The sequence below is a fragment of the Gymnoscopelus braueri genome (assembly GCF_963280865.1).
Source record: "Gymnoscopelus braueri genome assembly, chromosome: 7".
NCBI classification, from domain to species: domain Eukaryota; kingdom Metazoa; phylum Chordata; class Actinopteri; order Myctophiformes; family Myctophidae; genus Gymnoscopelus; species Gymnoscopelus braueri.
This window is the reverse complement of record NC_137608.1, coordinates 50,856,176-50,883,675: the sequence shown is the minus strand read 5'-3', so window position 1 is coordinate 50,883,675 and position 27,500 is coordinate 50,856,176. Positions and strand designations below refer to the sequence as shown.

Here is a 27,500-nt window from a genome sequence, read left to right as displayed (position 1 = left end):
GAATATCTAAATGTTAGCCAAAGCATTGACCTAATCCCAGCAGGAAAAGGTGTAGGCTACGGTTCATTCCAGGTCAACTTTTGTACTTTTTTCCCACTCATGTACATTTTTGAATACATGACTGTTACTTGTAACAGAGTATTTCTGTATTGTGGTATTGCTCTACTTACAGTAAGTAACAAAATAAAATAAAATGGACTACTCTTTTTCCACTACTGATACAAACAGTGTGACTGCAGGCTTTCATCTTCTAGTTATTAGATATGGTCCATGTGACAGAGGGCTTCTTCTGAGAACTATGAATGGCTTGCTTAAAGAGAAGGGTACACTGAATCAGGGGTGAAACTAAGGGGGTTAATGAAACTAACCCATTTAAAAATCAATAAAACAAATTAAATTGATATTAATAAAATAATCAGTACATTTTTAGGTGACAAAAAACATCTATTTAAAATGTTTTTTTTTGGGGGGGGGCGGAGTGGGGTAAAATAGCAGATCTACAAGCTTTTTTAAAACTGGCATTTCTATTTTCTCATGTTGCTAAAAACACAGAGGAGTCGAAACCCAAGACTTTTACTCTTGTTTTTTTTTTCTTGTATAAAAGGGATGTAGCAATTAAGTATCTTGTAGCTTAGTTGTATCTCTTAGTATCAAATGACTGTCTCTAGCAAACAGTGGCTGTAATGAAAGAAGGCAAAGAGGAGAGTGAAAACCCCATTACAGATAATAGCATCTGAGGAATGCAATGACTAACATACCATTATCTCTGTACGCTAATGTATGTTTACTCAGTAATACACGACTCCATGTCAGCTGGCTTTTAGCAGCTTCTGAAATGCAAGACGTTTGAACCCCATTCAATCCGGGAACGCATTTTCCGATGTCTTTGGCTATTCAAAAATAGCAGATCTACAAGTTCGTGAGCTTGTAGATCTGCTATTTTTTGAAAAATCTTGAACATATGTGCAAATCTTTTAATATATTTGTTTTTAAAGCGAACATTTGTAACTCCAATCTTTGCTTCTGGGGGGTCCCTGGAACAACACATTTTGAGATGGGGGGGTCGGCGGCCAGATACATATAATTTTGGGTGGTCCTTGACATGAAAAAAAACAGTTTGAGAACCACTGATTAAAGAAACATATGTTTTTTCAAAAAACTGTTAGGATTTAGAAGACATTTGTAGAATCCCAAGAAGCAAATATTTGAGTTGAAAATGTTCGCTTTGAAAAATATATATAAAAGATTTGCACACATTTTCAGGATTTTTCAAAAGAATAGCAGATCTACAAGCTCATAGCGTGGCACTGAGTGCCGCGCTATGAGCTTGTAGATCTGCTATTTTTGAATAGCCCAACGAATAAGATAACGGTTACAGTGGTTAAAATCTAAAATGACAGATGCTTTCCTGGTCTTAGTGGGTTGAGCAGAACCATTGCACTTTGCAGCTGAACGGTTAGAGAGCCCGCCGCAGGTTCGATTCCAGGCCTGGCTATAGCAATGTGTGGAATATGACCCATCCAAGTGTCATTTCACAGAGGAAACTCAAATCGTCAATGGCTGTTACAGCTTACCTTTTCTTTACTTTTTACCAGCTTGCTCGAAGAGCACTAATCAACACCTATACGACATGTTTTCGACATCTTTTTCATCATTGGCTGTGTCCTTTAAGCCAATGGGTGAGCCTTCCCATACTCTGAACGGCGGTCTCGTCCTTCCATGCTATGGCATCATAATAATCATCAAGTGTTGCCAGATTCTGCGAGAGAAATAAGCAACCAGGTCTATGAAAACAAGCCACGCATACACGGAACACACACGGAACACACACACACACACACACACACACAGATTGGATCGGGGCAAAACAAAGCGCATGTCTTGTTTTATGATGATTTTTCACTTGCTTTTTCCATCGTCTACATCACATCGGCATCTTCCAGCCTGTAGAATAGTGACACACCCACTTTGGTTCCCAGTCTGTGTTAAAAAGAGTCCCGCTGCTAGCTATAGCAGAGCTCTAAATATAAAAGGCCAGCGTTTGGCTGTGCTGCTGCTCAGTCAGATCATGATGCCTCAACATGAAAAGAGTCTTTTTGTCTGAGACACTCTGCCCTCATTTTCACACTGTGGAGCCAGAGGGGCCAGCCTTCTAGAACAGGATGCGGTGGTGGAAAGTAACTAAGTACATTTACTTAAGTACAGTACTTTTTATTTGTACAATTCTGAAGTATTTGTACTTTACTTGACTATTTCCAATTTTCTGTACTTTTACTTCTACTCAACTACATCTCAGAGGCAAACATTATACTTTTACTCCACTACAATGATATGAAAACTTTAGTTATTAGTTACTTTGTAGATTTTGATTATTATTACAAAACATACATTAACCACTTCAGCCCTATATACATTTCGGCCATTTGAAACAACAAAACGTGCTTTCTGATTGATTTGATTAATGGATAGAATAATCGGCGCAATTAGCTTTAGTAGTGAAGTGCGGTATTATCTAGTGAAGATCAAAGGCCTGATGGGACACACACACACACACACACACACACACACACACACACACACACACACACACCTCTCCGTCCGTCCGTCCGTCCGTTTGTTCTCTCTCTCTCTCTCTCTCTCTCTCTCTCTAAAAAATAAATAAAATAAATAGTGGAAATAGCAGATCTACAAGCTCAAAACGCGTCGCATCATAATCGTGACAACCCTACCACGCATGGGCAAGACCTGGCCGATAGAGTGTCTAAACAGAAGTACCGGAATTTGGCGGAAGTACCGCCGAAATAAATGACGTTGACGCTTTACAAATCTGTTTACATTCTACGTGAATGAAACAAGTGTTGTGATTGGTCAAAAAAGATCGTTTCCGGGGGAAATGCGCACGACGGAAGTCCCGCCCCTATAGACACTCTCTGCATTAGGTCGTGACCAGGCTTTTCTCTTTGCATCTGAGTTAAGGCTGGGAACGAGGCTACAGCCCTATACCAGTAGTGTTGAATGAGATCTCTGAGCTGATTGGTCTGTGTCACCGCGGTGACACATTCCACGCTGCACTTACAAAGACGTATAAGTAGGGCTATGGATTATTTTCTTAAGTGATTATTCTATTATTCTTTTTTTATGATGCGTCTCTCACACACACACGCACACACACAGGACGAGCAGGTTCTTCAAGGTTCTAACACTATTTCCTGGACGCAGAATCGCAGTCACTTTATGATAATGACTTCCTGTTTAGCTTCCATGATTAACCCATTCAATCCAGGAACGCATCTGTGTGTCATTTTTAAGATGTCTTTGGCTATTAAAAAATAGCAGATCTACAAGCTCATAGCGCGGCACTCGGTGCCGCGCTATGAGCTTGTTAGATCTGCTACTTTTGAATAATCTTGAAAATGTATGCAAATCTTTGAATATATATTTGTAACTCAAATCTTTGCCTCTGGTCCCTGGAACAAAATATTTTACAAATGTTTGCTTTAAAAATATATAATTTCAAAGATTTGCACGCATTTTCAAAAATAGCAGATCTACATGCTCATAGCTTATGAGCTTTTTGCCGTGGTTAATGTAAAAGAGTTCCTATCACACACAGATTTGGCGGTAGTATTACTGACACCCGTCATGTGACATTCTAACCTCGCGTGACCAGACAACATCAATAGCTGCTAATCTGACGAGGGCAATTATTTTGTGCAATGGCAGATACATGTAGATTGGTTTGGAACCAGGCTAGTGACATTCAGCACATTTTAATCTGTGTTACTGACACTGAACTACAGTAGCACACACACACACACACACACACACACACACACACACACACACACACACACACACACACACACACACACACACACACACACACACACACACACACACACACACACACACACACACACACACACACACACACACCCCCCCTTCTGAGGAGGACCGTTCCTGTCTCTCTTCATTCTTTGTCTCATTAGTGTTTGCTTGATCTCTATCTCTATCTCTATCTCTAGGTCTGTCGCTCTCTCCCTCTCTTTCTATATCTCTCTCTCTCTCTCTTTATATTGGCTAATGAGAGGGCGGATGGGAAGGTGGGCGGGCGGGCCTCTGACGTCACTCTGACTCAGACATAAGCATAAGAGGATGCAGCTACGCCCAAATATGGAGTGTGTCGTCTAACCTTACGCGGCCCGAACTCTAGAGATGTTTTAATATAAACCTCTCTCTCTATATATATATATATATATATATATATCGTCCTTCTTTCCTCATTGGCAGAGCTCCGCAGAAACGAAAAAACAGGAGAATAAAAAGCACAGAAATGGTCCTTAGTCCTTACACTGAAACCATGCGTCCATGACACAGAAATGGCTCCCGAGCGGTTGTTTCGGAAAACACTATGTGTCTATGTGTATGTGTGTCTATGTGTCTATGTGTCTATGTGTATGTGTGTCTATGTGTCTATGTGTCTATGTGTATATGTGTCTATGTGTGTCTATGTGTCTATGTGTATGTGTGTCTATGTGTATGTGTGTCTATGTGTGTCTATGTGTGTCTATGTGTCTATGTGTATGTGTGTCTATGTGTCTATGTGTCTATGTGTCTATGTGTCTATGTGTATATGTGTCTATGTGTCTATGTGTCTATGTGTATGTGTGTCTATGTGTATGTGTGTCTATGTGTCTATGTGTCTATGTGTATGTGTGTATGTGTGTCTATGTGTCTATGTGTCTATGTGTGTCTATGTGTCTATGTGTCTATGTGTATGTGTGTCTATGTGTCTATGTATGTGTGTATGTGTGTGCAGCAGTACATGTTTTATCTGTGAACCCACCTGGGACCCAGTGATGGAGGTCACAGCCAGCTGGACAAGGACAGACAGAGGAGAGGAGAGGAGGGGGGGAGGCAGGAGGAGGAGGAGGAGGAGTGTGTAGGTTATTATGTGGTAGATCAATGGAGTAATGTAAAGACAGAAACATAAGAATGAAGAAGAGAGAGGAAGATAGGGTGGATGAACACTACGTGTGAGTGTGTGTGTGTAATGTGTGTGAGTGAGTGTGAGTGTGTTATGTGAGTGTGTAATGTGAGTGTGTGTGTAATGTGTGTGTGTGAGTGAGTGTGAGTGTGTTATGTGAGTGTGTGTGTGCAGGAGCAGCAGATTTCTCTCCCCTGCAGAGCCAACAGATGAGAGCCCAAACATACGCGCCCAAACATACACACACACACACACACACACACACACACACACACACGTTTTGCTCCTGCCTACAGAACGCCAGTGTGTTTGCAGGAAGCAGATTGCACGTGTCGTCATCCACCTCCTACAACACCACCTTGTTATAGCATGATGCCTTCTTTTACTCACATCTCCTTCCTTACATCCATCCATTCATCACCATCATCAACATCAACAATATCCATAGTGAGGTATTTGGTGATAAATATCATGTCGATGGCCTGGTGGTTAAGTCACATACCACATATAGACTCTAATTAGGGATGCACCGAATATTGTTTGAAATAACTGACCTCAATATGGACCCATAGTGATAATACGTTTTGACATAATCATACATCATAGCTCTACAACAGAGGCACAGCCATCACAGCAATGGTACAAAAAATAATTTAAATAAAAAAGAAAGAAAATAAATATAACCTCTAATGCAGCCTGACAGCGAGTCACAGGTTTGATTCCCTATCCTGACACCCTTTTGCTGTGTGTCACTCTCAGTCTCTCCCTCTACACTGTAATATCCACATAAACATTTCTGTAAAACCCATGTAGCAATTAATCCAAGTTCCTCTCAAATCATTTGTTATGTTAAAGGTTCTATGACATTAATTTTCACTTAAAAAAAAAACAAGTTTTTTGGGGGGTTTTATGACCTCAATTGCACACAAAAAAACTGAACTTTGAACATTCAGTGGATTTTCTGTGGTCTGGGGTTTTCTGAATAATTAGGCTGAAAAGTAATCTGTGATTGCCCCTTGGAGAGTGAAGTCACAGGCCATTAATCCCGCCCACTCTCCTCCTCGCCCCTCCCCTCCCCTATCCTTTCCTTTGGGGGGGGGGCGGAGCAGAGGTGATGATTGATACAGTTAAAACTTTTTATACACGTTTGAAGGACCATGACCAAGACTTTTAATGTGTTGTAAAACTGAATGTCATGAAACCTTGAAAGACTATCTATCCGTGTCTAAAGGTCATGGAACGTCTTGTCCTGAGCTCTTGGCAGACAGACAACGCCCCCATCATTATGTAGGACTTTCATCACCTCTCTAACCTTCACCTTCAGTCTACGGTATCTGTCTTATCATCATGGGGCTGTGATTGCCCACCAGGCAGTCTCTCTCCTGCTACAACACTCAGCCTTCTCTGTATCAATCACTATCTGGAACATGGTAATGCAACTGATTAGCATGTTGCTAACCCTTTAACCCATTCAGACCTGAGGCCCATTCTAAAAACGCCTTCTAAATCCTGACCCAAGTCTTCTGAAAAATATTTATTCAAAAATTACAAAACATGTATGTTGCTATATACTGTACATAGCAACAAGAACCCCAAAAGGAGTTCCCGTCCTGAAAGGTAGAGTTACAAATAGGGGTTCCCTTCCCGCCCAAAATGGGTTCAGACCGGGGAACGCATTTGTGTCATTTTAAGATTAAAAAAAAAATGCAGATATACAAGCTCATCACAGCGCTATGAGCTTGTAGATCTGCTATTTTTGAGGAAAATAAAATCGTGAAAATGTGTGCAAATCTTTGAATACACACATTTATAACTCAAATCTTTGCTTCTGGGGGGCTCCCTGGAACAAAATATTTTGAGATGGGGGGGGGTCCGCGGACAAATAAATATCATTTTGGGGGTCCTTGACATGAAAAACGTTTGAGAACCACTGATATTATAATCACTGATAGAATTTACATTTGTAGAATCATCAATAAGATTTGAGTTACAAATGTTCGCTTTGAAAATATATATATATATATTGAAAGATTTGCACAAATCTTCCCGATTTTTCAAAAATAGCAGATCTACAAGCTTGTATATCTGCTATTTTTGAATAGCCCAAAGAAATCTAAAATGACACAGATGCGTTCCTGGATTGAGTGGTTTAATTCACAAAAAAAACACAGATAAGTTAAATATAAGTCAAGATAATGGATAAGACAGTGGTTTTCAACCAGGGGAGGGGGGGGGTACCAGGGGGTAAAATGTGCAGATCTACAAGCTCATGGCGCGGCACCCAGTGCAGCGCCATGAGCTTGTAGATCTGCAAAAAAAATGTGTGCATATCTTAGTTTGAATATATATAATTTTCAATTCAAAGCAAACATTTCTAACTCAAATCTTTGCTTCTGGGGGGTCCCTGGCACAAAACATTTTCAGATGGTGGTCCGCGGCCAAATGTAGATCAGTTTAGGGGTCCTTGGCATGAAAAAGGTTGAAAACCACTGATATAAGATGTTTTTCTGCCTCGTCAGTCAGTCGCAGTGGTGGAAAGTAACTAAGTACATTTACTCAAGTACTGTACTTAGTACAATTTTGAGGTATTTGTACTTTACTTGAGTATTTCCAATTTCCAATACTTTTACTCCACTACATCTCAGAGGCAAATATTGTACTTTTACTCCACTACAATTATTTGAAAACTTTAGTTACTACTAGTTACTTTTCAGATATAAACTATTATATAATGAAACATACATTAACCACTTTAGCCCTATTTTATACATAGGCTATTTGAAAATAGCAGATCTACAAGGTCACAACGCGTCGCATCGCGACGCGTTGTGACCTTGTAGATCGGCTATTTTCAAATATTTAGTACTTTTACTTTTGGTACTTTAAGTATATTTTGAAGCCAATACTTTTGTACTTTTACTCAAGTACATTTTTAATTTTGGATTTTTACTTGTAACAGAGTATTTTTATATTGCAGTATTGGTACTTTTACTTAAGTACAGAATTTGAGTACTTTTTCCACCACTGGTCAGTCGTCAGCAGCGACGACAATACGAACCCAAAAACCGTCTTCCCTTACCGTGTCCTGAGCGCGTGCCACGCCGCGTCCACGTCGGCGTACAGGTTCTTCTCGGACGGCTTCCCGCTGCTCGCCCCGTAGCCCGAGTAGTCGTAGGAGAAGACGTTGCAGTTGATCCTGGAGCCCAGGCCGATGTAGAAGCTGCTCATCTGGCCCAGGTCCACGGCGTTGCCGTGGGAGAACAGCAGCGTGTAGCGGGCGCTGGGCGAGCAGCGCACGAACATGCAGGCGATGCGGTTGCCGCGGGCCGTGCGCGTCACGAAGCACTCGATGGCGTCGCGCTCGCGCGCCGAGTACTGCCAGTCGGCGCGCTCGCTCAGGTGCAGCGTCCAGCGGCTGCCGCTGTCATCGCTCATCAGGCTGAAAAGGTTAAAAGGTAAAAAAGGTTAACATTAGGTCACATTAAAATAGAGGAACAATAAGAATAAGTTACAAACAGAGCAGCAAAAAAAATGCCTAGAAATAAACAGTGATTCAAAGTAACTAAGTACATGTACTCAAGTACTGTACCCTGTAATTTTGAGGTATTTTTTACTTTACTGGAGTATTTCCAATTTTCAATTATTTTACTTCTACTCCACAACATCTCAGAGGCAAATATTGTACTTTTACTCCACTACAATTATTTGAAAACTTTAGTTACTAGTTACTTCTCAGATATAAATGATCATATCATATTATAAAACACACATTAACCACCGTAGCCCCATTTTATACATAGGCTATTTGAAAATAGCAGATATACAAGCTCACAACGCGTCACATCGCGGCGCGCTGTGAGCTTGTAGATCAGCTATTTTCAAACATTTTAGTACTTTTACTTTTGGTACTTTAAGAGTATTTTGATGCCAATACTTTTGTACTTTTACTCAAGTAACATTTTGAACACAGGGCAGGCCTTTACTTGTAAAAGAGTACTTACATTGTGGTATTGATACTTTTACAAAACATTTATAAACCACTGCTCTTTATAGGCAATTCTGCAGTCAATTGGTATCCAACGTAATGAAGCATAAAGCATAAGTGTGATACAGTATGTGACCTGACCTGTAGGTGGGCTCGGGCGGCAGGAAGGCCAGCTTGGAGGCGATCTTGCTGGGGCATGGCGGGCAGCAGAACAGGCAGCACAGCTCGCTCAGGGACAGGTGGTTCATCCTCAGAAGAAGAAGCACTGAAGGGGAAGGATGACATACAAGAGATAATGAATGGTGAGCAGGTCATATCGTTGAGAAATTAATCTCTCAAGACAGCAGTGTTGATTTCGTCGACTAAAACTATGACGACAAATGTTGGTCGACTACCTTTTTTCACTGAAAAAAAAAACTAAATAAAAACTAAATAAAAACTAAGCTATGATGACTAAAACTAAGACTAAATGTACTGACAATTTTGTCAACAAATAAAAACTAGACTAAAATGTTAGTGAGGGACTAGTGGAGAAGAGATCCAGCAGAACTACAAGACAAGTCATTTTATGTTTGGTTGCGCTCTGAAAATAGCTCACAACGCGTCACACTGCGACGCGTTGTGAGCTTGTAGATCGGCTATTTTCAGCATGCAACCAAGTGTAAAATCAGGCATTGCGACGCCATCAAGGCACCGCCCAAAAAAAAAATTGTCGACTAAATCAACTGCACTCAAATGTTTTACTTAAAGGGTAAGACCACTTTGGTAGGTTTGGGTTGTGTAGTTACCTTGCCATGATGTAACTCCAAAGGTGGGCAAGAAATCAAAAATAATTGCTCCATTGATTAGAAATTGATAATTCAAAAATATGCTCCTCATTGACTTACATTGTATGGTAAAACAGCTCTCAAAGTCACTCTTTTAGCACATAAATGAACACAAACAAAGCTGATTCAGACAATATAGAGCATCACCAAACCCAGTACTGTTTGTTTTTTTAATAAAAATGTCAACTTCCTGTTGATTTTACTATTTGAAGATCTGGATCCGGATCCGCCGATCCAGTCCAGGTTTTCTACTTATTAAAAATGGCAAAATCAACAGGAAGTTGATTTTTATTTAAAAAAAAAAACAGTACTGGGTTTGGTGATGTTCTATATTGTCTGAATCAACTTTGTTTGCGTTCGTTTACGTGCTAAAATAGTGACTTTGAGAGCTGTTTTACCGTACAATGTAAGTCAATGGGGAGCATATTTTGAATTATCAATTTCTAATCAATGGAGCAATAATTTTTTATTTCTTGCCCACCTTTGGAGTTACATCATGGCAAGGTAACTACACAACCCAAACCTCTACCAAAGTGGTCTTGCCCTTTAAGTAAAAGTATCAATACTGCAATGTAGAATTACTCTGTTACAAGTAAAAGTCCGGAATGAAAAATTTACTTCAGTAGAAAAAAAATATATATCATGTATTTATTTTCTGGTCAAAAATACAGCGATGTTTGGTTTTTGTCCATATCACCCAGCTCTACCAGACTATGAAATAGATCTGGGAAATTCCATTTGAGATTAAGGAGGAATCGACCTGTGTGTGTGTGTGTGTGTGTGTGTGTGTGTGTGTGTGTGTGTGTGTGTGTGTGTGTGTGTGTGTGAACTTTCTCTCAGTTCTTTCTCTACAGAGTTGTACCTTGTTGAAGTGAGTTTTACATTGAAGTGAGTTTACAAAAGCAAAAAAAACACACACACAAAGTTCCCTGAAACAAAGAACAACAGATGAGTTGAATCACCAATTAAGTGTGTTCTGCATCGTCTGATGATTGATCACAAGGTAAAGCCACAGGATACTGTACTGAGGTATTTATATGTTCAGCAGCAGCAGGACTCCTGAGAGCTTCTCTGTTTGTGTTTCTACTTTAAAACATATTTGTTAGAGTAGAAATGCAGTAATGTAATGTAATGTAATGTAATGTAGGCCTCGGGGGGCCTAAGCTATGAAAATGCTTTTGCTTTATTTTTTTTAGACCATTGATTCCTTCTCTACATAGTTACAGTATATCGTTGCTGTCCAGGCAGAAACCTCTTATCTCCATATTTAAATTAACGCCCTACTTGATCATACTACAGCGTCACACACACAATCATCAAAAAGTAGCAAATCTACAAGCTGGAAACGCGGCACAAAGCGATGTGTTTTGAGCTTGTAGATCTGTTACTTTTGCTGTTTTTGAATTTGAATCCTGAAAAGTAACAGTTTTGGACATATGAGGTTTTCAAAACTGGAGCAATGAAGAAAAGAACAATGTCTTCTACTGTATGTCAGCGTGCTGCTAACTTTCCTGGAAGAGAAAGACAAGTAGTTTCTATTTGCTTGTCCCTATCGATGATGTCATTGGTAGACATCGATGATGTCATTGGTAGGCTTGTAGCGCAAGCTTGTAGATCTGCTATTTTTGAATAGCCAAAGTATAAAATCATGGTTAATATTGGTTATAGCTAAAATCTAAAATGACACAGATGTGTCCCCGAATGGAAATGGGTTGACTTTCACTTTCAAAATGTTTCTAAACTAGTTAAAATAGCCGATCTACCTACTATTTTCACTACTTTTGCATGACACACAGTGCAAAGACGTAGACCATTAATTGACAAAAACGAAACATAAAAAGTAGAAATATGGAGATTGTAGATACAAGGTATCTGGAGCAGGCCCTCAGGCTGGTTGTGGTTCAGTTCAGTCTGCCTCTGGGCTCCTTCATCCACTCAGACATTAATGACTGTAAAAGCATCTCCTCCAGTCGGCCCCGCCCTGTCTGGCTCCTAGATGGTTCAGATGTTAAGAGATGGTTTTGTTTTTCATTGCCTTGCAGCAATGAGAGGTCTCTCTAGTGCTGTAGTTATCAAAAACGATTTTGTGCCAAAGACCCCCAGATTCACATGCATTTGAAAATGTCAATGTGCCAGGGACCTGAGGAATACATTATATACAGTAGCTGCTTATATCTAACCTTTATATTTTAACATCACTTAATAATAATTATATAATACATTATGATATTTGGCAGCTTGTAAGAGCCTAGCTGTCTCCACTATGCCTGATAGCTATTGTTTTGACACTGCCTACGTTGTTATGGTTCAGTTTGTCCTTCAAGCAGCTACAGCAGGGGTCTTCAACGTTTTCCAGGCCAAGGACCCCCTAGCTGAGAGAGAGATGAAGCAGGGACCCCCTCTATATTGCAGATTAAACTCTTTTTTTGTTTTACTTGGTCTGCTCTTTTTTCCCTCTACACTAAAACTCTTTGCCAAAAATAGCCGATCTACAAGCTCACAACGCCTCGCGCTGCGAGGCGTTGTGAGCTTGTAGATTTTCTGAAAAACGTATGTTTCTATATCAGTGGTGCTCAAACTTTTTCATGTCAAGAATCCTCAAAATTATATGTATTTGACCACGGACCCCCATCTCAAAATATTTTGTTCCAGGGACCCCCCAGAAGCAAAGATTTGAGTTTAAAATGTTCGCTTTAAAAATATTATATTTTCAAAGATTTGCACACATGTTCACGATTTTTCATAAATAGCAGATCTACAAGCTCATAGCTTGAAAAAAAAAAGTTTGAGAACAGCTGGACTAGATGAACGTCTGCCTACCTGCCCGCCCGGCGAGTTACACTTTGTACACTCTCAGAGTTACAGACCTGTAAAGGGTCCATTTGGTTCTTATTCCTCCTAACTATCAGTCATTTAGCTAGTGGTAGTAGAGACCCCCTGGGAACCGCCTCAAGGACCCCCTGGGGGTCCCAAGGGACCCAACTTTGAGAACCACTGAGGTATATATAGGTCAGACAAAGCGTTGGGTTTGTTTTATCTCCAGGCTTTTCAGAGAAGCCAGATGAAATCACACATTAAAGTAATGTGTGTGATTTTTAAGCTGAACACTTAAAAAATGCCAGTCTGAAGCTTGCTCCTATGCTTGCTCTATGTATTACTGGTTTCCTTAACCATGGTATCTTACCAGATTCCATGTTAGCGGTACTACTTGTGCCAGTTATTAAGGACAAAGCTGGGAAAATAAATAGCATTGATAATTACAGACCCATTGCTTTAGCTAGTATACTCTCCAAAGTATTGGAGAAAATCCTGTTGGACAGACTGGATAGGTATATTACCACAGCTGACAACCAGTTTGGATTTAAAAGGAAACATGGCACTGATATGTGTATTTTTGCTTTAAAGGACATTATTGCAAAATATAGAAGCCAGAATTCCACCATGTTTCTGTGTTTTATTGATGCTTCTAGGGCATTTGACCGGTTGAATCATTTCAAGTTATTTGACAAAATGTGCCAAAGAGGGGTACCCAAGTACATTATAAGGATACTAGCCTTTTGGTATGCACATCAGACTATGCAGGTGAAGTGGGGAAATACTGTGTCCGAACATTTCTATGTTGGTAATGGTGTTAAGCAAGGGGGGATTTTATCTCCTCTATTATTTAATTTATACATGGATGGGCTGTCTAGGAAACTGAACCAGTGTAAAACTGGATGTGTCATAGGTGACTCTGTAGTCAACCACCTTATGTATGCAGATGATTTGATTATCTTTTCCCCGTACAGTGCAGGCTTACAACAGCTTCTCAGGGTTTGCTCCCAGTATGGCATTGATTTTAATATTAAATATAATGCCAAGAAGAGTAGCATCATGATTGTGCGAAGTAAAGATGATAAAAAGGCAGTATTTCCTAATTTTATTCTCAGTAGCAACATACTACTTGTGTGCAGTGAGATTAAGTACCTAGGACACTGTATATCCGATGATCTCTCTGATGACAAAGACATCCATAGACAAAGATGCAAATTGTATGCCCAGGCAAACATACTAATGCGGAAATTTCACAAATGCTCTGTACATGTCAAGGTATCACTCTTTAAAGCATTCTGTACACCATTGTATACGGCTCACTTATGGAGTAACTACAAAGCTAGCAGCATGCGAAAACTAAAAGTAGCATACAGTATAATGATGCTCTACGGTTGCTGGTGAGGGTACCAAGATGGCACAGTGCCAGCCAGCTGTTTGTAAACCTGGGGGTACCTACCTGTCAAGCCCTGTTAAGAAATTTAATGTACAAATTCATATGTCGTCTTGAAAAGTCTGACAATCATGTTATTAAGATTTTAATTAACCCTGTCAAAAGTTCTACTCGGTACTCTTCCACGATATGGAGACATTGGCGTAACAGCCTCTACGGACTTTGAAAAGCTGTAGTTGGACTGTTTTTATGTGTTTTTTTAATTTCTTTTTATTATTTTATTGCTTTTACTGTGTGATTGTCATGTTTTGCTATATGGACCCTGAGTCTGAAATAAAGATTGAATTGAATTGAATTGTGTGGTCACAATAAAGGCTGAGTCACATGACCAGGGGTGCACTGTGGTCGCTTCACGCAACACCAAGGCGTTCCGCCGGTGTTTTGGCAGGATCACGCGCACGCACATGCACGGATGTGCACGCGTGTGTGCTGTGTACGTTCCCCTCGATTCATGAACCAAGTACCCAAATGGCTTTGCATAACAGGTTTACAGGTGAGTGTTAGTTTAGTTATTTATTTCGGTCATGATTTTCTTTTTTGTAACAAAAACAGTTGAACATACATTCAACAGTACCATTAGTCAACAAGATGACCATTTGGCCAAAAAGGTATGGGCTGAAGCCGAAGCTTATTTTGCCCACCTTTATTACCATTTAAAATAAAATATTATCACAGAAGCGTAAAGAAAACGTAAGAGCAAACAAAAGAAAATTAACTATCATGAAGCTTCAAATATTACACTTCAGAACAAACGAAACAAAAATAAAAAACTTTTCGGTTTACATACATTTTTCGAACGTTAACAATTACACCTTATACTAAATATATTATAACAACATCTTCAATCACTAGTAGCATTTATACCATCACTATTTAGAGTTATTATTACTATTGATATTTATTTGATATAATTGTTTTCTTCCAATTGTTAGGTTACAGGTTGTATTTTTTTTTTGTGTGCAAATGTGTCCTCACTCCTCACATACACGGTATAAGCAACACAGCATTTACAGCACTGCTGCCCAGTGCTGCCAGTATCCTATCTGCACGCAACAACAAGGCCTCAGCCACCATCCAAGAAGAGAAAGATACTTTGTTTCAAAGCAACCTTTTTCTGTTTCAGCTCCTATAATTCAAGGCATTCCTTCCTTGAGAAGATTTACAAAGACTAAAAAAACCTATATGCTTAAAAACAAGTCATTTCCAATACAAACATGTGTCCTACTATTTATACACCCGTAAACCTAAGTAAAATGAATCACACATTAAAGGGATATTTCACTACAATTTCACAACAAATTTGGCTCATTTTATCGTCTACTCAGGCTTTTGTGAGCACCCTGGACAGTTTTTAAGATGCTTGATTCAGTATTTAGATATTTGATATTCATTTTATCAGACACGCCCCCTTCCTATACAAACCCATTGTAACTTCAAACTCCATTTGTCAGATTCATCAAAAACACCCGTCCTTGGTTCTAGCCAGCCACTGATATTGTCCTTCTAATACGTGAGGAGACCGTGTTTTTTCAATTTGTTTTTTCATTAATTTTTTATTTATAAAAAATAAATAAAAATAAATTATCGAAAAAACACGGCCCCCTCAGGTATTAGGAGGGCAGGGTGAGTCACCAGAAGCAAGGACGGGTGTTTTGATGAATCTGACATGTTAAAAATGGAGTTTGAAGTTACAATGGGTTTGTATAGGAAGGGGGCGTGTCTGATAAAATGAATACTAAATATCTAAATTATGAATCAAGCAACTTAAAAACTATCTGGGGGGCTCACAATAGCCTGAGTAGACGATAAAATGACCAAAAGTTTTTTTGAAAGTGAAATATCCCTTTAATGTGAAATAAAATGTGCGTGCGACGTGCACGAGCGTGACGTCATTAAATAGCGTTCCGACAGTACAAAAAGATAATCACCATTACAGCCCTGCATTATGACCCAAATGACTTACCATGACATTTATGGGTCAAACGTGCATGTTACATAATCGTCTCCGTCGGGTGGAAACCTCATATGTTCAAAACTGTTACTTTTCAGGATTCTACATTTTAAAGTAGCAGATCTACAAGCTCAAAAACACAAAAAAAAGTTAGAATATATGGAGATAAGAGGTTTCTGCCCCGACAGTAAAGATATTCTTGATATGACAGGTTTCCTCTAAACCAGGGGTCTTCAACAGGGGGTCCGGGACCCCTAGGGGGTCCTCAGAGCTACTATAGGGGGTCCGCCAAACCGTTGTGTTTTTTTTTTATTAAAGCACTTGAACCCTGGCATCCTTATTCTGAGGAGAACTTTTGCCAAAAATAGCAGATCTACAAGCTCGTTGTGAGCTTGTAGATCGGCTATTTTTGGCAAAGAGGTTTAGGTGTAGAGGGGAAAAAAAGAGCAGACCAAGTAAAACAAAAAAGAGTTTAATCTGCAATATAGAGGGGGTCCCTGCTTCATCTCTCTCTCTCAGCTCGGGGGGTCCTTGGCCTGAAAACGTTGAGGACCCCTACTCTAAACGTTGTTTTTAAACCACACAACTCAACAACGTGTCTCAGGCTTTGACTCGCCCTGTGAAACGTGTGTTGTTTACTGAGATCACACTTTATGCCTAGCATTAAGTTAAAGGCATAATTACGTAACGTTGCCCTGTGGTAAACGGTTAAATGGTAAACGGTGCATTTCTATAGCGCCTTTATCCAAAGCGCTTTACAATGAGCGTTCCATTCACACACACACGCGCACGCGCGCACACACACGCGCACCAATGGCAGAGGAAACCATGCAAGCCAAGATGAATTGAGTACAAAGGACCCCAATGGAAACAAGCCATAGTGCTTTCTTGGGTTTAAAATCCTCTTAATAACAGAACCTTGTATTGAACTGTACTTCCCTGTGCTTTGTGTCTTTGCAAACTGTTAATAAAGTATTCAATCAATCAAACAGGCACCAACCTGCTCATAGGGAGCAGGTAGGGGGTTCAGTGTCTTGATGCTCAAGGACACTTCGACACCAACACAGGGGGAGGATGGCCGGGGATCGAACCGGCGGGAACCTTCTGTATCCCTTGATTGATTTTATTGAATATTTTATTAGGCAGAAATGTAAAAAACAGCACAAGTACAGTCAAACACTTTGTCTAAAAGGTACGTCCAAAAAAGTCCTTGTGGTCTTGTTTCCATACGGGTCCTTGGTGTTCAATTCATGAACATAAAGTAGCAGCAAACAGTTCAATATCATCACAAAATACAGAAAAACACAATATGTACAGAGTCGGAAAAACAATGGGGGGGGGGGGGGAGTGAGAGTCAAAGAAAGGGGGAGGGTCGTCTGTCTAAGGGAGAAGTGGTACTACCTCCCCCTTTGCCCTCCTGAAAGGTGAATTTCAGGGCTGTTTTAAAGACGGGGTGCCATGATTTTCAGTGATTTTTTCCCCCCCTAAAACATAATCATCAGGTATTATGCTTATACTAGGAGGAAGATTTTCTTTCAAAAAAGTGTACAGAAATGGTTAAAATTGTGTTTTTATGTGGACACGCCTCCAGTTCATTAAGTATACCTGGTTCTCACCTTAGCACCTCCTCCACCACCTTAGCACCACCCACCTGTCCTAGTCCCTCCTCCTCCTCCTCATGCCCACACCTGTTGTGTTATGATAATGAGGGGGAAGGTATATTTTTACTGTGTCACTAAAGGGCTGTCGTTTGACCCTCAAGGTTTCAGCCTCCAGGTAGAAACTCAAAATAGTCAGAGAAGACATAAAACACCATAAAAACACCACCAGGGGGCTTAATGAAGTTCTATCAACCTCATAGACACATGAAAAACAGAAAAAGTGCAAAACCATGGCACCACCTCTTTAAAGGAGCCAGCGATCTACATTTTTTGAGGGATGGGGTCAGGCTATTCAACACTTGGGTGGCAGTGCTATAGAAGGAGAAGTTTACCCACGTTTGTTTTATGGGTGGGTGGTACCAGATCATTGTTTTTTCTCCCTCTAGTATTGTGGCTGTGGCTGTCGCTAACTTTTTGGAGGTATTTAGCAATGCGGGTATAGAGGGCATGACGGCCGCTCTACCTCCTCCTGAGCCACTGTGTTTACATAACAAAACAATATACTTTTTTTTTTACCCATAATTTTCCTCTCTATATCAGCAGAACATCAGCCACTGCAGTAGTGTGGTGGTGTTAACCTGCAGAAACACACTGACCTTTGACTGTGTTTTGGTGTTTTCACTGTTTGTTTTGGTTGACGCCCCAAAAACATCCCCGCCTACCATAATACAACAAGAGGGCAGTGTGTGTCTGCAGGTAAACACCACCACACTACTCCAGTGACTGATAACTGCTGATATAGAGGGAAATGATCTGTACAAGTTACATACCGGTGCTTATAGTTATAGATCTTATCCTATTATTGTCCATTAACCCGTGCTGCAAGCTTGTACATCTGCTATTTTTGAACATTTTTGAAAAATCTTGAAAAAGTGTTTGAAAAATCTCGAATTATTTTGACTTTTTTTCTTTTTTTAACACAAAACAAACATTTCAGATGGGGGTCTGCAGCCAAATATATTATCAATTTGGGGGGTGCATTGGCAAGAAAAAGTTTGAGAACTACCGATTTAGAAGGCATTTGTAGTATCGGCCTCAGGTCTTAACCCTTAACTCATTCCCTGCCTAGAACGACTAAAACGACTTTTGTCCTTTAAGCCCCCTCTGCCAAGAACGACTAAAACGACTTTTAATTTTTTCAAAAAAAAAAAAAAATTTTAACCCAAAGACCAAGGAGATATGATTTGTTGAAGATCTAGACTCCCATCCACTTCCTTGTTAACTTAAAACTTAAACATTTTGTATCTCGGCTCCTGAGTACTTTTTTTTTTTAATTAAAAATCTCTGGCAGTGGGCAAACGCAAAAAAATAAAGTTCTGGCAGTGAATGAGTTAATGGGTTAATGGGTTAATAATATACATATCGCGGATCAGAAAAGATGATAGATTGCCCAGGCCAGCCATATAACCAGGATTGCATTGTTCATGGGACGGCCTTGCACGCCGTGCAGGAACCTATTTGAACAGGAGCACGTCGCGCAGGCACACGCATAGATTTAAAACGACTTTAAATTCACACCTCAACAAAGTTTACAAAGGCCGCCGGTTGTCACACCAGCATGAATTAACACAGAATTAACATAGGATTGAGCCTATAGATGCATATCAATTGTCCATTGTGTGACCTGTAGTGTAGGTGTTAAGCGACGTGCACGTCTCGTCATTAAAATAGAGTGCAACCACGTGCCAAATCAGCAACGCAACACTGCATAGAACTCAGATGAAGCCTAATCTCTTAAGAGTTCACTGCAGTCTGCAGCAAATTAAGAAATAAACGTAGTGGCTAAATGAATTGTTTATTTCACACAAAAGCCATAATCCATCCATATAATCTCTTAGATCTCTTAGAATGCAGACTAAAAATAGCTAATTCTCTGCTGGGTTATAAACTGTTTATAATGAATGTTATATATAGTTATAACTGCTTATAATGAATGTTATTTACAGTTATAACTGCTTATAATGAAAGTTATATATAGTTATAACTGCTTAAAATGAATGTTATATATAGTTATAATAACTGCTTATAATGAATGTTATATAGTTCACAAGTGGAGAAATCAATGAAACGTCCTTGTAACGGCAGTTTCAGGTGCTGACTGTGGCCAAGAAGACAACACACTAGCATAAAAGAGCACCTGTCTGTCTGCAATTTGCAACCGGTCCTCCTAGAACCGGTCCTAACAAGGGATTAAATTCATTCTGCTGCTATGCCACACATATGTGGAATGCCCTTATTGCCCTAGCAACAGTCATACTGTATAAACATGTGAATCCTTACTCCTTCAAAACTGCTCTAAAAGAGCACTTACGGGTGGCTGCAATTCGGAACTGGCTCCTGTAAAAGGTCAAAGCCTACCCCCCCCCCCCCCCCTTAGATTTAGAAGAAAGACTCCTCCTCATGTGCATTAGTAGTGCATCCATTTGTATCTCTCTGAGAGCAATGATATACAAATGTAACCAAATGGACCCGTTTGGTTACATTTGTATATATTACTCTCAGCTCAGAGTTCTGGGGATCTGCAGGTCTTCTTACCCACCCTACCCCACCCTGCCATCAATGTGGGGGACTTTACAGCTTTAACCACCCTGACTCGGGATACACAGCAGTGCAGTGGTTCTCAACCTGTGGGACGGGACCCCCAGGGGGGGTCGCCACATGATTTTGGGGGGGTCCCCAGATGACAGTGAAAAATGCAAAAAAGTTGTGAGCTTGTAGATCAGCTACCATGTCAGACTAAATATGCTTCAACTCCTACAATTCCAAGTGCTTGTCTGGGTGGGGGGTCCCCAGTTCAAATATGATTATGTTGGGGGGGTCCCCAGTTCAAATATGATTATGTTGGGGGGGTCCCCAGTTCAAACATGATTATGTTGGGGGGGTCCCCAGTTCAAATATGATTATGTTGGGGGGGGTCCCCAGTTCAAATATGATTATGTTGGGGGGTCCCCAGTTCAAATATGATTCTGTCAGGGGGTCCCCAGTTCAAATATGATTATGTTGGGGGGTCCCCAGTTCAAATATGATTATGTTGGGGGGGTCCCCAGTTCAAATATGATTATGTTGGGGGGTCCCCAGTTCAAATATGATTATGTTGGGGGGTCCCCAGTTCAAATATGATTATGTTGGGGGGGTCCCCAGTTAAAATATGATTATGTTGGGGGGTCCCCAGTTCAAATATGATTCTGTCAGGGGTCCCCAGTTCAAATATGATTATGTTGGGGGTACCTACCCAGTTCAAATATGATTATTTTTGGGGGTCGCGGCCTGAAAAGGTTGAGAACCACTACAGTAGAGGATAGTGATGGAGAGGCACTTTCAGACTGGGCATCTAGGAATGACCTTGGGCTCTGATACACAACCCCAAATAAATAGAGGAACTGTCCACTCAGCCAGGTGTTATATGGACTTACTCTCCTGACCTGTGCTGGGTCAGCTCTTTGAACGGTCCCTTGACAGAACCCTATCCTTCAAGGAACATCTAAAAAGGGACGGCAGCTAAGGTGAAGTCCAGAAATAACCTGCTCTCTGCAAGCTCGCTGAGTGCAAAACGGGGTGCACACCTCAGCACTGGCCCCTTGCATACTCTGCAGCAGAATATTGTGGCCCCTGTTTGGTCCAGGTCATCCCACACACACCAAGTGGACACCCAGCCTCAACACAACCATGAGAACCATAACCGTAGACTATTCGCTCAACACCACTCCCCCCTGGCTCCCTGTCTTCTCAAACACAGCCACTCCAGATATCCGGCGAGCAGCATTCACTCAAAGGATGCTTCAAAACGCCTCAAGACTCTCCCCATCTACCAATCCATGCAGACACCTCCTACCCACCCACTGCTCCACTTCCATCTAGATCAGTGGTTTTCAACCTTTTTCATATCAAGGTCCATTATTTATTCGGCATTTGAGCCACGGAACCACCGTTTGACGAGATTTAGCCTCTCAGACCCAAAACTTTGAATATTTCTTTTACATTCTCTAATTGTATGACTTCTTGTAAATTAAGTAATGCCGATGTTTAACAATAGTTTAACTCTTGAGAGCGTAAAATGAAACCAAACGGACCCGTAAGGGTCTATAAGGATCCACATTGGTCACCAACTCTCCATCGTTTAGCTGGGGACCACCTGGAACCCCCTCAAGGACCATTGGTGGTCCCCGGACCACTGGTTGAGAACCACTGGTCTAGACGACCAATTTGGAAGAACACCCCACCCACCACCAGCTGACTTCACCATCCAATCAGCTTGGGAAAAGGACTGGGAGTCCAAGGAGGTCCCAAATAAACATCTGGTCCCTGGCACCACCAACCTCCCCAAGGAGACAGTGGTCTACGCTCAATGGATTCAGGACTGGACATCATGGCCCCTGATTGGCCAGCCTTCACAAATGGGGCAGCAACCCTATAGCCCACTGTGTGCTTGTAGAGAGGAGCAAACTATGGAGCACATCATTGACTTTTGTCCTCTCCAAAAACTGAAAGGAGGATTAGTCTCCCTCCATATACTAGACTTCAATTCTGACATTTTACGAGAGTCTTAGCACCACCCCCTCCAGAGTGCCTTTCACCAGTAAAGCCCGCATGTCTCCGTACATGTACACATGCAGAATACAAGGTGCTTACCCGGTTGCCCCAAATGTTAACTAGCGGTCCGGGGTATTTGTGTAATGTATTAGCCCAGACTTTTCAATAGATATGTGTTTAAATCCCGTCTGTGGCCGAACGCCATTTTCCCCCCTCGTTTACTTCCTGTTTACATTCAGTGTAATTCCGGCCTCCACCGGATGCGCCCCGTCACTACCGCCCATTGGAAACATCCGACAGAATCGGCCACAGACGGGATTAAAACACTTATTTATTGACAATTACAGACTAATACATTACACAAAGAACCCGGACCGCTAACTAACATTTGGGGCAACCGGGTAAGCACAGTATATATTGCATTTGTACATGTTTGGAGAAATACAAGCTTTACTGGTGACATTCCAGGGCAAACTGGGGGGGTGGTCGCTAAGACTCTCGTAGATAATTTTTTTAATAAAAAATCGATCAAATACATAGTCGATCTCGGCTACCTCCATACAGCAGACCAGGGGGCAACAACTGCTTGGCTTATAAGGACTTTGCATCCACTAAAGAAATACAATCTCAAGAGTTAAATGAATGTAAAGATACATTGGTATTCTATTGGTATAAACTGACCTGGACGGTGGACGTTATTACTCTGCCTTCTATCGATGTCTGGAGGACGAGATGATCTTATTCCTTCTTCCTTCTCAAAGCAAAGCAGCTGATTATATTAGGTTAACATCAGTTTAATGTTAACAAACATCAGTTTAATGTTAACAAACATCAGTTTAATGTTAACATCAGTGTAATGTTAACATCAGTTTAATGTTAACAAACATCAGTTTAATGTTAACATCAGTTTAATGTTAACATCAGTTTAATGTTAACATCAGTCTAATATCCTCTGGTTCTCTCTCTCTTCCAGGCGGTGGTGTGTTGTCTGTCAAGCCGACATTAGTGTCCTGACTGTGGGCTTGTTCCTCCTAGGCTTGGGTCGGTCGGTCGGTCGGTCGGTCGGGGGTCCAGACACAAATTGAACCAAAAAAAAAACTACCAACACCGTTTCGTCTCTTTCTTTCTCTCTCTTTCTTTCGTCTCTTTCTCAACATACGGTCCTGTTTGGCACGATATCAACGATGTTATCGGCTGTTATTATCGACCGATGTGTTGTCAGAACGTTGGGGTCTTTAAATGCAGCAGCAGAGGACCAGAGGTTCATAAATGCTGCTGTTTCCTCTTCTGTCAGATTGTTGTGTCTCTGGGACACTGTTGCCAGATTGTGAGAGAGAAACAAGCACCCAGGTCTACGAAAACAAGCCCAAAAGAAGCGACTATCCTATTTGAAAATAGCCAATTTACAAGCTTGTAGATGTGCTCTTTTCTTGTTATATAATATGGAGAGAAAAAAAAGAAGGGAAATGTGGAATATTTTGGACACAAAATCTTGTACGGGGCCCTCGTACAACAACGGGGGTCCCCTCCCCAGCAGAAAATGACATGAAAATGTTTGAGAACCACTGGTTTAAACAACATTTAAGAAAACAAGCCCAAATAAGCAACTACAGTCTACATTTTATATTAGAAACAAGCCCAGAAAAACTGCAACTAACTACCAATATTTACAAGCGACAGAAAAACCAGCCCAAAGTCGCGTATAATAAGCGGACATGGCAACACTGCTCTGGGCTTGTCGTCGGGGAGGAAGGGGGCGGTGATTGACGGCTTAGAGGAACCAATAGGAGTTTAAGAGGTTTGGTAAATGGGGCGGTGACCTCGCGGGCTTTCCGCAGCTAGCTGTGGAGAAAGTTGCTATTCCAAATTGAACAGCAAGATCCGGTCTAGAGCCCGCCTACTAGTACAAAGCAAGGATTCCGTTTCTGGCCAAACCATTGGTTATCATCTATAGAGCGTCGCAGTTCCCGCCCACTTCCTGTTTTTTTTGGTGCCGGAAGAAAAAACTCAATGCATTTTTCCATTGACATTTCCAAAAATATTTATATCTATTAATTTAAGCCTCGAATCAAGCCATCACGAGATGACATGAATCATGACCATAAAACGTTTTTTTCTGTGATTTTTTTTTATTTTATATTTAATTATATGATATACTATATTTAATAAATACCCTTTGTTTTGCCGTTTTCAACAAAAAAAAAATCACAGAATCAAACGTTTATGGTCATGATTCATGTCATGTCATGATGGCTTGATTCGAGGCTTAAATTAATAGATATAAATATTTTTGGAAATGTCAATGGAAAAATGCATTGAGTTTTTTCTTCCGGCACCAAAAAAAACAGGAAGTGGGCGGGAACTGCGACGCTCTATAGTCGCTACGGGTTCAAATAAAACATGTTTGACATGCTTAACGAATTATTACAAGAAGTGAGAATACTAAAAGTAAACTTGCCGGAATAATATGATTACATATGGTCGGAATAATAACACTGTGGCACAGACCGGAAACGGGAATTTTCTGAGTTAAAGTCTAAATGGGTGGGTGGGGGGTGCCTAAAATATGATAATAAATAAAAGTGTATAATTATAATGCACGACTTATATGATAATGTATTATTCCAGTGGGTTACAGCAGCTGATAAACTGTTATTTATTTTTTTCAAAGCTGCTTTTAATGTTTTATCCATTGATGCCTCATAAACTATACTATTATTTCACATTTAATTATTAGATCTTTATGCCATTGGTTCTCAAAGTGGGGTCCAGGGACCCGTAGGGGTCCTTGGGGGGTTTCCTGGGGGTCCCCAGCAAAATTCAATATAGCATCACAATAATTTTGACCATTTCCCTATTTTATACTTTGGTAGTCAAAGTTTGGCTATTCAAAAATAGCAAATCTACAAGCTCACAGCGAGCTTGTACATCTGCTATTTTGGAAAGATTTTGAAAAATATCGAAAACGTTGAATGTTGAGTAATTAGTTTAAAAAAAAACATAAATCTTCTCTTCTGGGGGTTGCTGGTACAACATATTTTCAGACAGGGGTCCACGGCCAAACACAATATCAATTTGTGGGTCCTTGACTTTAAAAAGTTTGAGAAGCACTGCTTTAATATGCTTCTATCCTTCAAATGCAATTCAGAGAATGGTTAATATGCATTACACAATAATGTAAGATCATGTAACGATACTACAGTATAAATAGATGGTGGTAGAAAAGAAAGACAATATGACAACCTTTAGGCATAAACATCACCTTTACTCTTTATTAAAATCTACCTTCATCCACACACCTGTTCCCTTTGTGTTTTTGTTTTTACAGATTCAAGTACAAAATGTGCAACATAGAGATAAAAAGTGGTAGAATATATCATTCCTCAAAACAAAGCTCCATGAAATGTTATAAATATATCCATGAATTATAAAAACAAACATTGTTAGCATGCGATTAAGATAATATCCCTTCCCTTAATTGCTTATTTCCCTTTAAGTACAGAATAGACTTTTTTCACAGCGAAAAAACTACTGAACAAATATTAAGGTTCCCTTCATCAACAACTACTTTTGAGAACACCTTGAGCAAGGCACTTAAACACAGGTTGTATAAGCTGTATATGTTAATAATCCATCCATCCATCTTCAACCGCTTATCCGGACTCGGGTCACGGGGGCAACAGTTTCAGCAGAGAGCTCAAGACTTCCCTTTCCTGAGCAACATTAGCCACTTCCTCCTGGGGGATCCCGAGGTGTTCCAAGGCCAGTGTGGAGATATAATCCCCCCATCTGGTCCTTGGTCTGCTAGCGGGTCTCCTCCCATGTTGGACGTGCAGCGAGGACCTCCCTAGGGAGACACTCGGGAGGCATCCTACTACTAGATGCCCGAACAACCTAAGCCGGCTCCTTTCCATGTGAAGGAGCAGCGGTTCTACTCCGAGTCTCTCGCGGATGAACAAACCTCTCAGCCTATCTCTTATCTCTAAGGGAGAGGCCGGACAATCGTGGTAGTAATTATTATAATTACTGTATAACTGCATGAGTGTGAAGCAGGTTGCTGAATAAATAAAAGCTGTTGACCTGATGAAAACAAGTCATCAGTTCCCTTGTCATCTATATTTCTATATTGAGCAGCCTGGAATATAGTTTGATTATTACAAACAGTATAATTAGTAGCTGGGTTAGGGTTATAATTACTTTCCCTGTTGAATTTTCACTTAAAAGAAAAAAAGACCTGAATAGTGCACCTGCACTAACCTGCATTATACACTATTATACACTGTTTTATTTAACATTTATTTAACCAGTTTAGACTTGTTTGAAATTAAACGTCTCTTTTCAAAGTGTTAACATTAAATGTTGTTAAATTGTATTATTCATAAGTAATTCTGTGACTTTAAACCCTCTGTCTATTTATCCTCATCAAGGAGATTACAATAAGAGAGCAGCAGAGGCCTCGTCTCAGGACAAATATAGGTGGCAAAAATAAGTTTTAAATGCCCAGATGATTTTCTTAATGCGCAACATTGTTTTCTCACTCAACAGTAAAACAAACCAACATACAGTATAAGTGTATACAGGGTATCTGCACATTTATAAAGTGACAATTTAATGACCGTTAAGGCCTTTTCTATCATTTTTATCCCACAATTTTGTAACCCTTTTTTTAACCCAGTGCCAATTGCCTAAGCTTGTAATCCTGGGCGCTACTCTCCCTCTGCCAGCCTGGGGAGAGCCCTGAACTGAGCTCATACTTCCTTGAGCTCAATGCATGAGGAGTGAGCAGGGGTATCACCTGACAGGGGGGGGGGTTCCCCCGTTAGGACGTAGCGCGTGGAAGGAACACGTTATTCCAACCAGTTCCCCAAATTCCCCCCATCAGGCGCCCCGGCTGACCAGGGATGGCAGTAGAGACCAGGATTAAGGCCTTTTTAAAACCAAATTGGCCAAATTGTCAAATATTATGTGAGAAAGAGGCAAACATGGTGAAAATAGCCGATCTGCAAGCTCACAACGCCTCGCAGTGCGAGGCGTTGTGAGCTTGTAGTTCGGCTATTTTCACAATATTTATCAGTGGAACCGAGTCAAACTAAATCTAATGCTTATGCTGCCTACAATTCCAAGTGCTTGTCAGGGTGGGGGGACCGCAGTTCGAATATGATTATTTTGGGGGGTCGCGGCCGGAAAAGTTTGGGAACCCTTGTTCTAGGGGGTGGCAATTGCCATCCTCTAAGACCCCTGGTTTACTCTGTGACTTCTGGTATCTCGGATAATGGCACCACCTTCCTCCCGGCC

At 40.7% G+C, this 27,500-nt stretch overlaps 2 protein-coding genes across 2 annotated transcripts in view; both read right to left on the bottom strand.

Annotated features, from left to right (window-relative positions):
* abhd17b (abhydrolase domain containing 17B, depalmitoylase) overlaps window positions 1-23,486 on the bottom strand; it is a gene marked incomplete at its 3' end in the record, with an annotated part of 42,235 nt that extends 18,749 nt beyond the window's left edge. Inside the window, exons 1-3 of the mRNA XM_080432371.1 lie at window positions 22,887-23,486; window positions 9,114-9,237; window positions 8,067-8,426 (exon numbers count right to left, since the gene is read on the bottom strand). Of these exons, the coding sequence (XP_080288497.1) occupies window positions 8,067-8,426; window positions 9,114-9,220 (467 nt within the window). The 5' untranslated portion in view covers window positions 9,221-9,237; window positions 22,887-23,486. The remainder of the gene's footprint in view (window positions 1-8,066; window positions 8,427-9,113; window positions 9,238-22,886) is intronic.
* A 2,026-nt stretch (window positions 23,487-25,512) lies between these two features.
* gda (guanine deaminase) overlaps window positions 25,513-27,500 on the bottom strand; it is a 25,029-nt gene continuing 23,041 nt past the window's right edge. The window contains exon 14 of the mRNA XM_080433401.1: window positions 25,513-27,500. This exon is cut by the window's right edge and continues 31 nt beyond it. Coding sequence (XP_080289527.1) covers window positions 27,449-27,500 — 52 coding nt within the window. The 3' untranslated portion in view covers window positions 25,513-27,448.